Consider the following 14,829-nt stretch of genomic DNA (forward strand, 5'->3'; position numbering starts at 1 on the left):
CCCATTTTCCCCAGATTCAGTCCCAACGTCCCAAAGATTAAAAGCCCTCCCTTCTGCATCATATTTAGTCAGGCATTTGTTTGCTTGAGTCTTCTATTTCTGTATTTGTTTGTGTGTGATACGGGGAGTAATCTGGAGATTATAGCTTTCGCTTGCTATTTTCCTACCTGTCTCCTGTAATTCTGTGCATAAGACCACATTCCTCTTTTTGCCTGTGTTGTTCATCCTGATGTGGACCACCACCATTGGCTGTTATCACCCCCTCCCCCTCAGGATGCCACTAAGAAATACCATTGATCCTGTCACCAGGGAGACAACACACTATCCCGGAGTCATGAATATAGGTGCAGGTAGACCTGCCTATCATCACTTCTTGTTATTGATCCCTCTCCAGTGAGCAGAACTCAATACAGCTGGAATATGGGAGTATGTTACCAACCTGTCCTTTATGATAGCAGTCACCATTCATTTTCTTTAAGCTGTAGGGTGACCATATCCATAAATATTAATTTCACTCATAACCTGACAAATACACTGTAGTGATGCCAGCTCAAGTTCCTTATTCCTGATGAAGGGCTTATGCTCGAAACGTCGAATTCTCTATTCCTGAGATGCTGCCTGGCCTGCTGTGCTTTGACCAGCAACACATTTGCACCAGCTCAAGTTCCACCACACACAGCTCCAGCTCCTACAGCTGACCACGCCCTATGGTGTTCCCATGCAAATCAGAATCTGCACGAGTGAGATGTCATTTATTAACTTTTTAATTAAGTGTATTATTGTTAATAAACTTTACTAAATACTAATAAACTACTCTTATCCAAAAAAAGGAGACAAAACACACAACAAAGAACAATTAACTTAATATTTGTTGGGACACTGTCTACTGGGAAGGTTGTATTAGCAGAACAATAAGTAATACATAATATAACTGAGCAGAGTCACCATGGCTTCATGAAGGGAAAATCACGCCTGACAAATTTAATAGGATTTTTTGAGGCAGTAAGAAACAAGTAGATAAAGGGGAACCGGTAAATGGCAGATATTTAGATTCCCAAAAGGCATTTGACATGGTACAACTTGGAAAGCCATATGAGATATAAGCTTTTGGTGTTGAGGCAGCATAGAGGATTGGCTAACTAGTAGAAGACAAGAAGTTAGGATAGGGGGAGGGTTCAGACAGCACCCTATACCTAGTGAGGTGCCACAGGGAGCAGTGCTGGGATCCCAATTATTTACAAGGCATGTTAATGACTCAATGAGGGAAGTGAATATAATAAAGCAAAACTTGTGGATGGCACGGAGAGGTAAAAAGGAAAGTTGTGAGTATGACTGTGCCAGCAGATAGGGTTATGGACAGGTTAGGTGAGTGGACAAGGATATGACCAGCGGGAATACAATGTGGGAAAATGTATGAGGGTGGTATGTGTAAGGAATAAGCTGCTAGAGGAAGTGGTGGAGGCTAGTACAATTACAACATTTGAAAGGCATATGGATGGGTATATGAATAGGAAGGGTTTGGAGGGATATGGGCCGGGTGCTGGCAGGTGGAACTAGATTGGGTTGGGATATCTGGTCAGCATGGACGGGTTGGACCAAAGGGTCTGTTTCCATGCTGTACATCTCTGTGATTCTATTGCTTCTAATAAACCTTACCAACATCACAAATACTTAGTTCATCTTATTTGTTAATATTACTTAAATCACACAACACCAGGTTATAGTCCAACAGGTTTATTTAGAAGCACTAGCTTTCAGAGCATTGCTCCTTCATCAGGTGGTTATGGAGTATAAGATCGTAAGACACAGAATTTATAGCAAAAGTTTACAGTGTGATGTAACTGAAATTCTATATTGAAAAAGACTTGGCTTGTTTGTTAAGTCCGTTATTGTTTAGAATGACCATGTTGGTTTCAGTTCTTTCATATGTAAATCCCAGAACTTTTTTCAAGTTACATCCTCAAGTGAACTTTAACGATAGGTGTCCTGTCAGCACAGATAATACATTGAAGGTGTGAGGTGCCCTGTGTGAGGCTCTAGATTAGAGTGATGCTGGAAAAGCACAGCAGTTCAGGCAGCATCTGAGGAGCAGGAAAATCGATGTTTCATGCAAAAGCCCTTCATCAGGAATCAGAAACACTGATTTTCCTGCTCCTCGGATGCTGCCTGACGTGCTGTGCTTTTCCAGCACCACTCTAATCTAGAATCTGGTTTCCAGCATCTGCAGTCCTTGTCTTTACCCTGTTTTTGCCCTGTGTGAGGCTGTCTGAGTCCCAATGTTCAGACTGAAAATGGATTTACAGAATCTTACATGGATTTAAGCAGTTTTTGAGCAAAATAAAATGTAATTCTGCCAGTACAAATTCACACCACAAACTTATTTGTGTGTATGAGTGTGTGAGAGTCTGTGTATGTATATGAGTGTGAGTGTAAAGGGGTATAGGTCTGTGAGAGGGTGCATGTGTGAATGTGAGTGTGGGAATGTATGAATGAGCGTGTGAGAGAGAGAGAGCTTATGAGAGAGAATGTGTGTGTGTGTGGTGCAATGGGGTCACCTGTAGTGTGACTGTCTGCGACTGTGTGTGTGTGTGTGTGTGTGTGTGTGTATGTGTGTGTGTGTGTGGTGCAGTGGGGTCACCTGTAGTGTGAGATGAACCCAAGGTCCCGGTTGGGGCCATCCCCATGGGTACCGAACTTGGTTCTCAGCTTCTGCTTGGCCACTCTGTGTTGTTGTCTGTCCTGAAGTCCGCCCTGGAGGGTGGTCACCTGAAGGTCTGAGGTTGAATGTCCTGGACCGCTGAAGTGGGAGGGAACGCTCCTGCCTGGTGATTGTTGCATGGTGTACTTTCTCATGCTGTGTCTTACAGGTCTGTAATTGACAGCATTAAGCAGGACAAATGGTGGGTCATGTTTGCCGCGTGTGGAGTTTCTGGGTGCCAGTTTGGACTAGAGCTAACAAGAGTGCAGCAAGTGTTTCACTTTGAGAGGCTTTGGCTAAGGTTTGAGTTGGAAGTTGAACTACAGACACTGTAGTGTAACAGAGAAAGGATAAATTCCCTGGATTCTTGGTATCAGGAAGCAATTCCAGTTCTTAGGGTAAGGTGAACTCATTTCTTCAGTGTCCCAGGATGGTCACATATGACTGTGAGTGAGGCAGGGAAGGGGACAGAGTGGGTAGGAGGGCAGGAACCTCTGCCTTTACAATTGTCCAACAGGTTGAACGTTCTTTCAGCTTCTCTGGCTCCAGGGTAGATGAGCTAACTGACTGCAGCACTGTAGCTATAGGGAGCCTTCAACAGGGTAAAAAGAAATGTAGCAGTAAAGAACAGTATCGTGGACAGATTAACATCAGAGAGCACAAGGCCAGATGGTTGTGGTGCTTATCGATGCCAAGGTTTGGAAGATCTGCTGGCTAGTGAGTGGAAAGGAAAGGATCTAGTCATTGTGGTGCATGTAGATACCAGTGACATGAGCGAGACAAAGGAGGAGGTTCAGTATAGTCAGTATGAGGAACCAGGTGCCAAATTAAAAAGGAGAACTATAATTTCTGGGTGATTATCTGAGACGTGTACAAATTTGCAGAGGGCAAATCACATTAGAGAGATGAATACATCACTGAAGGCCTGGTGTGTGAGACCTGTGTTCCAGTTTGTAGTGCACTGACCCCCAGGGGGATCTATACCAATGGGTCAATCTTCACCAGAACGAGGAGCTGCTGTTCCTGCAAACTACATGCTGGGAAGTAAAGAGGATTTTAAACTAAATGGTGGTGTCATGGGATCAAATTTGGGAACTTAAAAAAATTCATTCATGAGACATGGGCATCGCTGACTGGCCCAGCATTTATTGCCCGTTCCTAGTTGCCTAGGGAGGGAATTACAGAATTCTGACCCAGTGACAGTGAATGAGCAGCGATATATTTCCAAGTCAGGATGGTGAGTGGCTTGGAGGGGAACTTGCAGGGGTTGGTGTTCCCTTTTATCTGCTGCCCTTGTCCTTTTAGATGGAAGTGGATGTGTGTTTGGAAGGTGCTGTCTAAGGATCTTTGGAAATTTCCAGATTGCATCTTGTAGATAGTACACACTGCTCCTACTGAGCAGGAGAGGATGTATGTGGATGTAATGCCAATCAAGCGGGCTGCTTTCTCCTGGATGGTATCAAGCTTCTCGAGTGTTGTTGGGGATGTACCCATCTCCCAGCAAGTCGGGAGTATTCCATCATACTCCTGACTTGTGCCTTGTAGATGGTGGGACAGGTTCTGGGTAGTGAAGTGGTGAGTTACCCATCTGGTTTACTAATGACCTTCAGGGAGGAAATTCTGCCATCCTTACCCGATCTAGCCGACATGTGACTCCAGGCCCTTAGCAAGGTGGCTGACTCTCAATTGTCTCATGAATGATCGAGCAGGCAATCAGTTGTACCAATTGCTACAAAGTCTTCATATTTCCCACATCATACTCAAACTGGGATGTTTTTGTCTCTTCACTTATGTCTTCTTCACAAGTTGGGATATATCCAAGGTTACTACGGGAATTGAGGGAAGAGATTGCTACGCCTTTGGCAATGATCGTTGCACCCTCACTGTCCACTGGAGTTGTGCCAGATGATTGGAAGGTGGCAAATGTTATTCCCTTGTTCAGGAAAGGGAGTAGGGATATTCCTGAGAATTATAAGCCAGTCAGTCTTATGTCGGTGGTGGGAAAATTATTGGAGAGGATTCTGAGAGACAGGATTTATGTTTATTTGGAAAACCATAGATTGATTAGAGATCATCAGCATGGCTTTGTGAGGGGCAGGTCATGTCTCACAAGCCTTATTGAATTCTTTCAGGATGTAAAAACACATCGATGAAGTTGAGCAGTGGATGTGGTGTATTTGGATTTTAGCAAGGTGTTTGACAAGGCTTCCCATGGTAAGTTTATTCAGAGAATAAGGAGACATGGGATACAGGGAAATTTGGTGTCTGGATACAGAATTGGCTGGCCTATAGAAGACAGAGGGTAGTAATAGATGGGAAGTATTTAGCCTGGAGCTCGGTGACCAGTGCTGTTCCCCAGGGATCTGTTCTGGGACCTCTGCTCTTTGTGATTTTTATAAATAACTGGGATGAGGAAGTGGAAGGGTGGGTTACTATGTTTGCCGATGACACGAAGGTTAGTGGAGTTGTGGATTGTGTGGAGGGCTGATGTAGGTTGCAACGGGACATTGACAGGATACAGAGCTGGGCTGATAAGTGGCAGATGGAGTTCAACCTGGAAAAGGATGAAGTGATTCACTTTGGAAGGTTGAATTTGAATGCAGAATACAGGTTAAAGGCAGGATTCATGGCAGTGTGGAGGAACAGAGGGATCCTTTAGGTCCATAGGTCCCTAAAGTTGCCACCCAGGTTGACAGGGTTGTTAAGAAGGCATATGGTGTGTTGGTTTTCATTAACAGGGGGATTGAGTTTAAGAGCCGTGAGGTTATGCTGTAGCTCTATAGAGCCCTGGTTAGACCGCACTTGGAATATTGTGTTCAGTTCTGATTGCCTCATTATCTGAAAGATGTGAAAGCTTTAGAGAGAGTGCAGAGGAGATTTACCAGGATGCTGCCTGGACTGGAGGGCATGTCTTATGAAGAAAGGTTGAGGGAGCTAGGGCTTTTCTCATTGGAGTGAAGAAGGATGAGAGGTGACTTGATAGAGGTGTACAAGATGATGAAAGGCATAAGTAGAGTGGACAGCCAGAGACCTTTTCCCAGGGCAGAAATGGCTATCATGAAGGGGCATAACTTTAAGGTGATTGGAGGAAGGTTTAGGGGAGATGTCAGAGGTAGATTCTTTACACAGAGAGTGGGGGGTGTGTGGAATGCACTGCCAGCAGTGGGAGTAGAGTCAGAGACATTAGGGACATTTAAGCAACTCTGGGATAGGCACACGGGAGTTAGTACAATGAATGGTAAGTCATTTGACCTTAGAGTAGGATAAAAGGTCAGCACAACATTGAGGGCCAAAGGGCCTGTTCTGTCCTGTACCATTCTATTTTCTAGATTCTATGTTCTAATTTAATTTCGTATGAATTTACAAATCGTCAGCAAATTTATCAACTTACCTTCCACCACTTCACTAAATAATTTTCAAACATTCTCCCAGCACCAATCCCTGTGGCACACCATTCACTACATCTTGCCAACCTGAAAAAGACCCATTGTTACCTATTCTCTGCTTTCCTGTTAACAAGCCAATCTTCTAACCATGCCAATATGTTATCCCCTTCACCCCTTTTATTTTTCACAATAATTTTTAGTGTGATACCTTCTCAAATGTGTTCTGAAAGTCTACATATAGCAACCAGTTCCCCTTTATCCAAAGCCTGCATTACTCCCTCAAAGAACGAAAACAGATCAGTCAAACATGACTTTCCTTTCACAAAACCATATTTACTCTCCCGTGATCATCTTGAACTTAACCAAGTGCCCCACTAATATTAATATAGTAATATCATCCAACACGTTCCCAGTACAAATGTTAGGTTCCCTGCTTTCTGTCTCCCTACGTTTTTTGAATAAAGGAGTTACATTTGTTCTCTTTCAATCTCATGGGACTGTCCCTGAATCAAGGGGTTTTTGGAAAATTAAAATCAATGCATTAATTGTCTCACTAGCTACTTTATTTCAGATTTTAGGCAAAATCCTATCAGTACCCTAATACATATCAGTCCCAAATCCAATGATTTAATCATTCCCACTTCTCTGGTGATTGGAATTTCCCTGAGTTCCTCCCTCTCTGCCATTTTGTGATCTATTGCAGCTTCTGCAATGCTACTTGTATACTTTATAATGAAGAATGATGCAAAATACATGTTCAATTTAAATGTCATCTCCTTAGTTTCTATTATTAGTTATCCAGTTTCACTATCTGTAGGTCTGATGCTCACTTTGTTAACTCATTCTTTTTATTTAAATGTTTATAGAAACATTTAAAAACGCTTTCTATTTGCTTTTACTTTTCTGACTAGCTTTCTTTTATGTGCTAATTATGCCAACATTATTAATTTTTTGGTCATTCTTTGCTTTCTTTCCTATTCTGTCTAACGTTCTGTCCTGCCATGTCTTTGCACAATGACAGTTGGCTCTGGTTATAATGTGCGTTTCTGCAACACAAATTGGCTTTAACGTGATTGAAGAATTTAGACTGTTATTTATAGAACACAAACTTGCCTTCCCTGTATTAGCAATAAAGCAATTCTGGCCCCATTAGTTTACATGTCACAGTATTGTAAGCTTTTTTTAACGTGAGATTATGTGAGAGCGGAACTATCACGTTATATTAGAACTGACAACGTATGCTTTCTCTTGAAGTGAGATACTATCTTTAACATTTCTGGTTAACCACGGATAGTGGGGTCTGTCTTTTTGGAATGTTTCTCACTGGTTGGAATGATGTATTCTAAGTATTCTGACATTCCCTCTTAAATATCTATCATTGCATCTCTATTGATCTATTCTTTAATTTGCCAATTCAATTTAGCCACTTTTGGACACTACATAGAGTCGTTGACATGTACAGCATGGAAACGGACCTTTCAGACCAACTTGCCCATGTTGACCAGATATCCTAAATCAATCTAGTCCCACCTCGCAGCACCTGGCCCATATCCCTCCAAACCCTTCCTATTCATATACCCATTCAGATGCTTTTTAAATGCTGTAATTGTACCAGCCTCCACCACTTCCTCTGACAGCTCATTCCATACACGTACCACCCTCTGCATGAAAAAGTTGCCCCTTAGGTCCCTTTTATATCTTTCCCCTCTCACTCTAAACCGATGCCCTCTCATTTTGGATTCCCCCACCCCAGAAAAAGACATTGTGTATTTACCCTACTTATGCCCCTCATTATTTTGTAAACTTCCGTAAGGTCACCGCTCAGCCTCCGGCGCTCCAGGGAAAACTACCCCAGCCTATTGAGCCTCTTTCTATAGCTCAAACACTCCAATCCTACCAACGCGCTTGTAAATCTTTTCTGAATCCTTTCAGGTTTCACGACATCCTTCTTATGGTAGGGAGACCAGAGATGAACGCAGTATTCCAGCGGTGGCCAAACCGTGACATCCCAACTCCTGTACTCAATGCACTGTCCATTACATGCACTCAGATACAGTGCCTGTGGTCTTGTCCTTTCACTCTCTTTGTAAAGTCTGGTATTATCTGTCAGTTGATTCTTAGATGAACACAATCTACTCCTTCCTCTCATGATCTGTTTATCATTTCTATCTGTTTGGTTATTGACAATTCTTTCATTTACCACATCTTGGAAGGTGTTTTTAACAGGGCTATCAAGCAGCACCTGCTCAGCAATAACCTGCTCAGTGAGGCCCAGTTTAGGTTCTGCCAGGACCTCATTCCAGCCTTGGTCCAAACATGGACAAAGGAGCTGAAATCCAGTGTGGCAAAACTGGTCTGAGCAAAACCGGAATCAATGGGTATCGGGGGAAAAAACTCTTTGCTGGTTGGAGTTATACCTGGCACATAGGAAGATGGTTGTGGTTGGGGAGGGTCAGTTAACTCAGCTCCAGGACATCTCTGCAGGAGTCCCTCAGGGTAGTGTTCTAGGCCCAACCATCTTCAGCTGCTTCATCAATGATTCTCCCTCCACCATAAGGTCTGAAGTGGGGGATGTTTGTCGATGAATGCACAATGTTCAGCACCATTTGTGACTCCTCAGATACTGAAGCAGTGCACATTCAAATGCAACAAGACATGGACAATATCCAGGTTTAAAAAGACATGGGGCAAAGCAGCATTCATATCATACAAGTACCAGATGAAGACCATTTCAAGTAAGAGAGCATCTAACCATTGCCTCTTCACATTCATTGGTGTTACCATCACTGAAGCCCCCATTATCAACTTCCTTGGGATTATCATTCACCAGAAAATAAACTGGACCTACCATAAACACAGTAGCTACAAGAGCAGTTGAGAGACTAGGAATACTGTGACAATAAAGTTGTGAAGCCATGTCAGAGTGCAGTACAGAGTCAGCCACATTGCGATGGCTCTGGAGTCACATACAGGCCAGACTGGGTAAGCCTTGTGTTCTTCCTGGTTTTGCCTCTTTTTGTAAATTGTTTTTGGTATTGCTCTGTCCCAGCCTTCTTTTCCAAATGTGGCGTCGCGGCCTTATCTCCCACATCAATTCTCTTTGCTACTGGCTCTGCTGTATTTTTTCAGTTGGGAAAGGTAGGTTACAAAATAGGAGCAGGAATAGGAGGGAGACCTGTTCCACCATTCAACATGATCATGGCTGATCATTCAGCACCCTCAATCGCCTGTTCCTGTTTTTCCTCCATATCCTTTGGTCCCTTTAGCCTCAAGTGCTACATCCAATTCTTTCATTAAATCAACTGCTTTCAGTGACAGAGAATTCCACAGGCTTCCCACTCACTAGGTGAAGACAGTTTTTCTCATCTCAGTTCTAACAGTTTTACCACTTATCCTGAGACTGTGATTCCTGATTCCAGACTTGCCCTCGATCAGGAACATGCATCGTCCAGCATCTATTCCTGTCTAGTCATAGAGTCATAGAGATGCACAGCATGGAAACAGACCGTTCGGTCCAACCCATCCATGCCAACCAGATATCCCAACCCAATTTAGTCCCACCAGCCAGCACCCGGCCCATATCCCTCCAAACCCTTCCTATTCATATACCCATCCAAATGCCTCTTAAATGTTGCAATTGTACCAGCCCCCACCACATCCTCCGGCAGCTCATTCCATACATGTACCACCCTCTGTGTGAAAACGTTGCCCCTTAGATCTCTTTTATATCTTTCCCCTCTCACCCTAAACCCATACCCTCTAGTTCTAGACTCCTGTTAGAATTTAGAAGTGTCTGTGAGATCCTTCCTCATTCTTCTAAACTCCAGTGAATATAATCAAACCAAATTCAACTCCTCCTCATGTTTGTCCTGCCATCACAGACATCTGTCTGGTAAATCTTCACTGCAGTCCCTCTGTAGCGAGAACACATAAGGAGACCAACACCGCAAACAATCTTCCAGGTGTGGCCTCACCAATGCCCCAAATTTACCCACACCTTCCAACCTGACCTCAAATTCACCTGGACCATCTCTAACACTTCCCACTCCTTCCTGGATCGTTCCATCCCCATCTCTTGCAACTGACTCAGCACCAACATCTATTTCAAACCCACCAACTTCCACAGCTACCTAGACTACACCTTCTCCCAAACCCCCTTTGCAAAAATGTGATCCAATACTCCCAAATCCTCTGCCTCCATTGTATCTGCTCCCAGGATGAACGACTCCACTCTGAGACATCCTAGATATCCTCCTACTTCAAGGATCATAATTTCCCCTCCCCCGTGATCAACAATACCATCAACTGCATCTCTTCCATTTCCCACACCTCTGCCCTCAAACTCCTCCCCGCGATCCCCCCGCCCCCAGCCACAACATGGATAGAGTCTACCAGTCCTCACTTTCCACCCAAATAATCTCCAAATCCAGCACATCATCCTCCACCATTTCCGCCACCTGCAGTCTCACCACTTCACCAAAATAATTATTTCCTTCCCCAAATCCCATCTACTTCCTGCAGGGACTATTCCCTCCATGACTGTCTCGTTAGGTCCACACTCTCCACTCACCTCTCTCCACACCTGGCATCATTTCCCTGCGGCTGCAGGAGGTGTAAAACTTGCCATTACACCTCCCCCCTCACCTCTGCCCAAGGCCCCACAGAATCATTCTGAGTCCAGCAGAGATTCACCTGCATTTCCTCTAGTCTGATTTATTGCATCCATTGCTCTCGAAGTGGTCTCTACATCAGACAGACTGAGCGCAAACTCCAGGACAGCTTCAGGGAACATTTATGGTCCGTACACAGCAATGGACCCCACCTTCTGGTTGCCATCTATTTCAGCTCCCACTCCCCTGATGACATGTCCATCCTGGCTCTCCTCCATCATCAAAATAAGGCCACACACAACCTGGAGGAAAAACTACTCATTTTCCACCTCGGTGGCGTACAACCTTATGGCCTTAATATAGAATTCAGCAGCTTCCAAATCTCCACCCCGCTACCCCCCCACCCCCTCCCAACCCCCAACCCCTCCCACCTCTACTCACCAATGTCATCCCAGGTCCAGCCCTCCCTCTCCATTCTGCCACCTTAACCTGGCCTAACCTGTCCATCTTCCTTCCCAATGACCAATCACAATCACCTTCTACCTGCATCCACTTATTGCTATCCCCAGCCCCACACCCCCATTTATTTCTCAGTCCCCTTCCCCCTCTGCAGTCCTGATTAAAGGTCCCAAACTGAAAAGTTGACTCCCCCCCGCTCCTCTGATGCTGTGTTTTTCCAGCTCCACACTTTATCAACTGGGACTTTCTAGCATCTGCAATCATTACTATCTTCAACCCCCTCCCATTTAATTGCAGCAAGATATCCCAGTTCAGTACCATTTGCCTTCTTTATGGCCTGCCACACCTGCATGTCTAATTTTAGCAACAAGTGTACTAGGACACCCAGGTCTCATTCCAAATTCCCCTGTCTTAATTTGTAGCTAGGAGGAGAAAGTGCGGACTGCAGATTCTGGAGATCAGAGCTGAAAATGTGTTGCTGGAAAAGTGCAGCAGGTCAGGCAGCATCCAAGGAGCAGGAGAATCGACGTTTCAGGCATGAGCCTGAAGAAGGGCTGAAGAAGGGCTCATGCCTGAAACGTCGATTCTCCTGCTCCGTGGATGCTACTTAATTTGTAGCTATTCAGGTAATAATCCACCTTCCTGCTTTGTTATCAAAGTGAATAATATTGCATCTGCCATGCGTTTGCCCACTCAGTCAGCTAACCATGGATGAAAATGTGTTGCTGGTTAAAGCACAGCAGGTCAGGCAGCATCCAAGGAATAGGAAATTCGACGTTTCGGGCATAAGCCCTTCATCTGCAGCCCCATTTTTTACCAGCTAACCATGGAGTCATGTATGGCATTTCAAAGGCTGGCTAACTCCAGCTTTAACATTGACTCCTATGGGAAACCATGCTTCACCTGAAGTTCTGATTTTCAGAACAGGCAGCCAAAAGTTTAAGCGAGACTCGATTTACATCAATCCATTAAAGTTGTCGGGTCATGACAGAGGGCAGTTAAGAGTCAACCACATTGCTGTGGGTCTGCAGTTACATGTAGGCCAGACCAGGGAAGGACATTAGGGAACGAGATGGGTTTTTGATAAGGGTTGATGACAGGCTCATGCCCACCATTACCGAAACATCTGACAAAAAGCCACTCTGTCCAAGAGCAGTTCAGGATAGGCAACAAATAGTGGTCTTACCACTGAAGCCCACATCCCCATAAAACACACTGACCATTTAGCTTATTGGTGTTTGTGGTTCCTTGCAGTGAACAATTTGGCAATTCTGTTATCTACTCTTCAAAATAATTGTTTGGTATTTTGTGACATCCTGAGGACATGACAATGCTATATAAATGTCATAATTTGGAGATGCTGGTGTTGGAATGGGGTGTACAAAGTTAAACATCACACAACTGTAACAGTTAACCTGAGAATGTAACTTTTTAAAAATGTTTTGTGATTTACATATGAAAGAAGTGAAACTAACATGGTCATTCTAACAGATGAGAGACTTAACAAACAATCAAGATACTTTTCAATGTATAATTTCAGTTACATCACACTGTAAACTTCTGCTATAAATTCTGTGTCTTAAAATTGAGCCCTCTACAACCACCTGATGAAAGAGCATCGCTCCGAAAGCTAGTGCTTCCAATTAAACCTGTTGGACTATAACCTGGTGCTGCATGATTTTTAATTTTTTAAATGTCAGGTTTGTTCGGCTACGTTACAGTCTTGCTGTAGTTCAGCCTCTTGTTATTGTTTTACTTGGCTCATTTCTACCTTTTCCAATCAGCTCCTGAATTGTATCATGGATATGGTGGAGAAGACCCGGCACTCTCTGATGGTGCTGCGCCATTGCCAGGAAGCTGATCGGGTAGAACTTCATCACTGGATCTGTTGCTATGGAAACGCTGATGATATGAGAACAGGTGAGAATCGCTCCAACCTAAAGGATCCCCAACTAATTATAGAATTTCTGTCACTTGATCATGTCAGCCTATCCCAGTTTATATACAATAATGAAACAAAATAAAGGTCCACACCAAGGGCTATATTTTTCTCATAATTACAATTCTAAGATTATCACAAGATTACTGATCCTGTAAAACAATATAGAATGAGTTCAATACTGTACAGAAAATCAGATGGAATTTGAATACGTTTTGTAAAATGTGCTGTCCATGAAACAGGCCTCAGTGAATTACAGTATCACAATCTACACTCACCTCCCAGCCAAGCTTCTTCCTATGAGTCAGATCTAAGGGAAAGCAGGTCCCAGTTAGAATCAACACAACTGAATCCAATACCCCAATGAGAATCCTATAGATCCCTTACCCCAATAAGAATCAATGCCATGGATCCCATGCTCCACTATGAATCCAGTGTGAATCCTCTGGATCTCATACTCCAGTGAGAATCCTGTGGATCCTATACTGAGAATCTGGCCCTGACTCTGCTTGGTCATATTATATATTTCTAAATTACATTCTGCAATTACATCCTTGGCATACATTCGAATATTTTGTCAATAACACAAGTTAAGCTAACTAGCCTATGATTACTGTTTTTATTTCTTGCTATTTTAAAATAAAGGTTTTACAGTGACAGTTTTCTAATTCCCCGGGATTTTTTACAAAATATATGGATTTCTGGAAGGTTACTCCTGGTCATCTATTACCCCCATGACTACTTTCTTTAATATCTTAGCATGGGACATTTTGGTCTTTCGCCCCATTATTTTCCCTAAGACTTCCTCTCTAATGATAGTTATCATATTTATTTCCTCCCATCTCTTGCCCCCTGATCATTTAGTAATTTTGGAATGCCATTAGTGTCTTTTACTAATCAACCCCTCTGCCATTTCCTGGTTCCTCATTATTATTTCCCCAGGCTTATTCACTAAGTGGGGGGGGGGCTATGTTCATTTTGCCTCTCGCTTCCTTTTTATATGTTTAAATAAGCTCTTATTGTTACTTGATGTTACTTCCAAGCTTACTTGTAAAGTATATCTTCCTTTTTTTGACCATCTGTTGTTCATTTTTAAAACATTTCCAATCCATTGGTTTATTCTTAATCTTTGCCACATTGTATGTTTTTTTCTTTCAATCTGATGCTATCTTTAATTCCCTAGTTAACCATAGTTGCTTATCCCCTTCCTGGAATCCTACTTCTTGACTGGGGCATAACTTTGTTGTGAGCCATGAAGTATTTTGTTAAATGTCTGCCATTGTTCATCAACCATATTTTCTTCTAAATACTTTCCCCAGCCCACTCCAGCCAGCTGCACCCTCATCCCCTCATTTAGGTTTAGCACACTTGCTTCTGATCCAAGTTCCTCCCTCCAAACTGAACGCTAAATTCTACCATGTTTAGAATGATCACTGTATCTGGGGGTAACTTTTCCTTTGGCATCATTCATTAAACCTGCCTCATTAACTATGTCTAGATACAAATCCCTGATTGGATCCAACATATTTTTTTCAAAACTGGCTGAAATGCACTCAATGAATATTCATAATTCTGTCTGCCTCTGCTAACATGGCCATCTTAGGCCCCAGGAAGATTGAAGTAATGCATGATTAATATGCTGCCTTTTTAAAATTCCCTAATTATCTCTGTCCCTCTATGTAACTAATGATAGGGATCCAATAGATTATCTCTGCTAGTCCCTTTTTATTGCTTACC

At 43.2% G+C, this 14,829-nt stretch overlaps 1 protein-coding gene across 1 annotated transcript in view; it reads left to right on the forward strand.

Moving 5' to 3' along the window:
- Window positions 1-14,829, forward strand: part of cbfa2t3 (CBFA2/RUNX1 partner transcriptional co-repressor 3) — a 127,771-nt gene that overhangs the window by 91,654 nt on the left and 21,288 nt on the right. The window contains exon 8 of the mRNA XM_060838314.1: window positions 12,938-13,073. Within this exon, the coding sequence (XP_060694297.1) occupies window positions 12,938-13,073 (136 nt within the window). The remainder of the gene's footprint in view (window positions 1-12,937; window positions 13,074-14,829) is intronic.

Source organism: Hemiscyllium ocellatum, chromosome 17 (genome assembly GCF_020745735.1).
Source record: "Hemiscyllium ocellatum isolate sHemOce1 chromosome 17, sHemOce1.pat.X.cur, whole genome shotgun sequence".
NCBI classification, from domain to species: Eukaryota; Metazoa; Chordata; class Chondrichthyes; order Orectolobiformes; family Hemiscylliidae; genus Hemiscyllium; species Hemiscyllium ocellatum.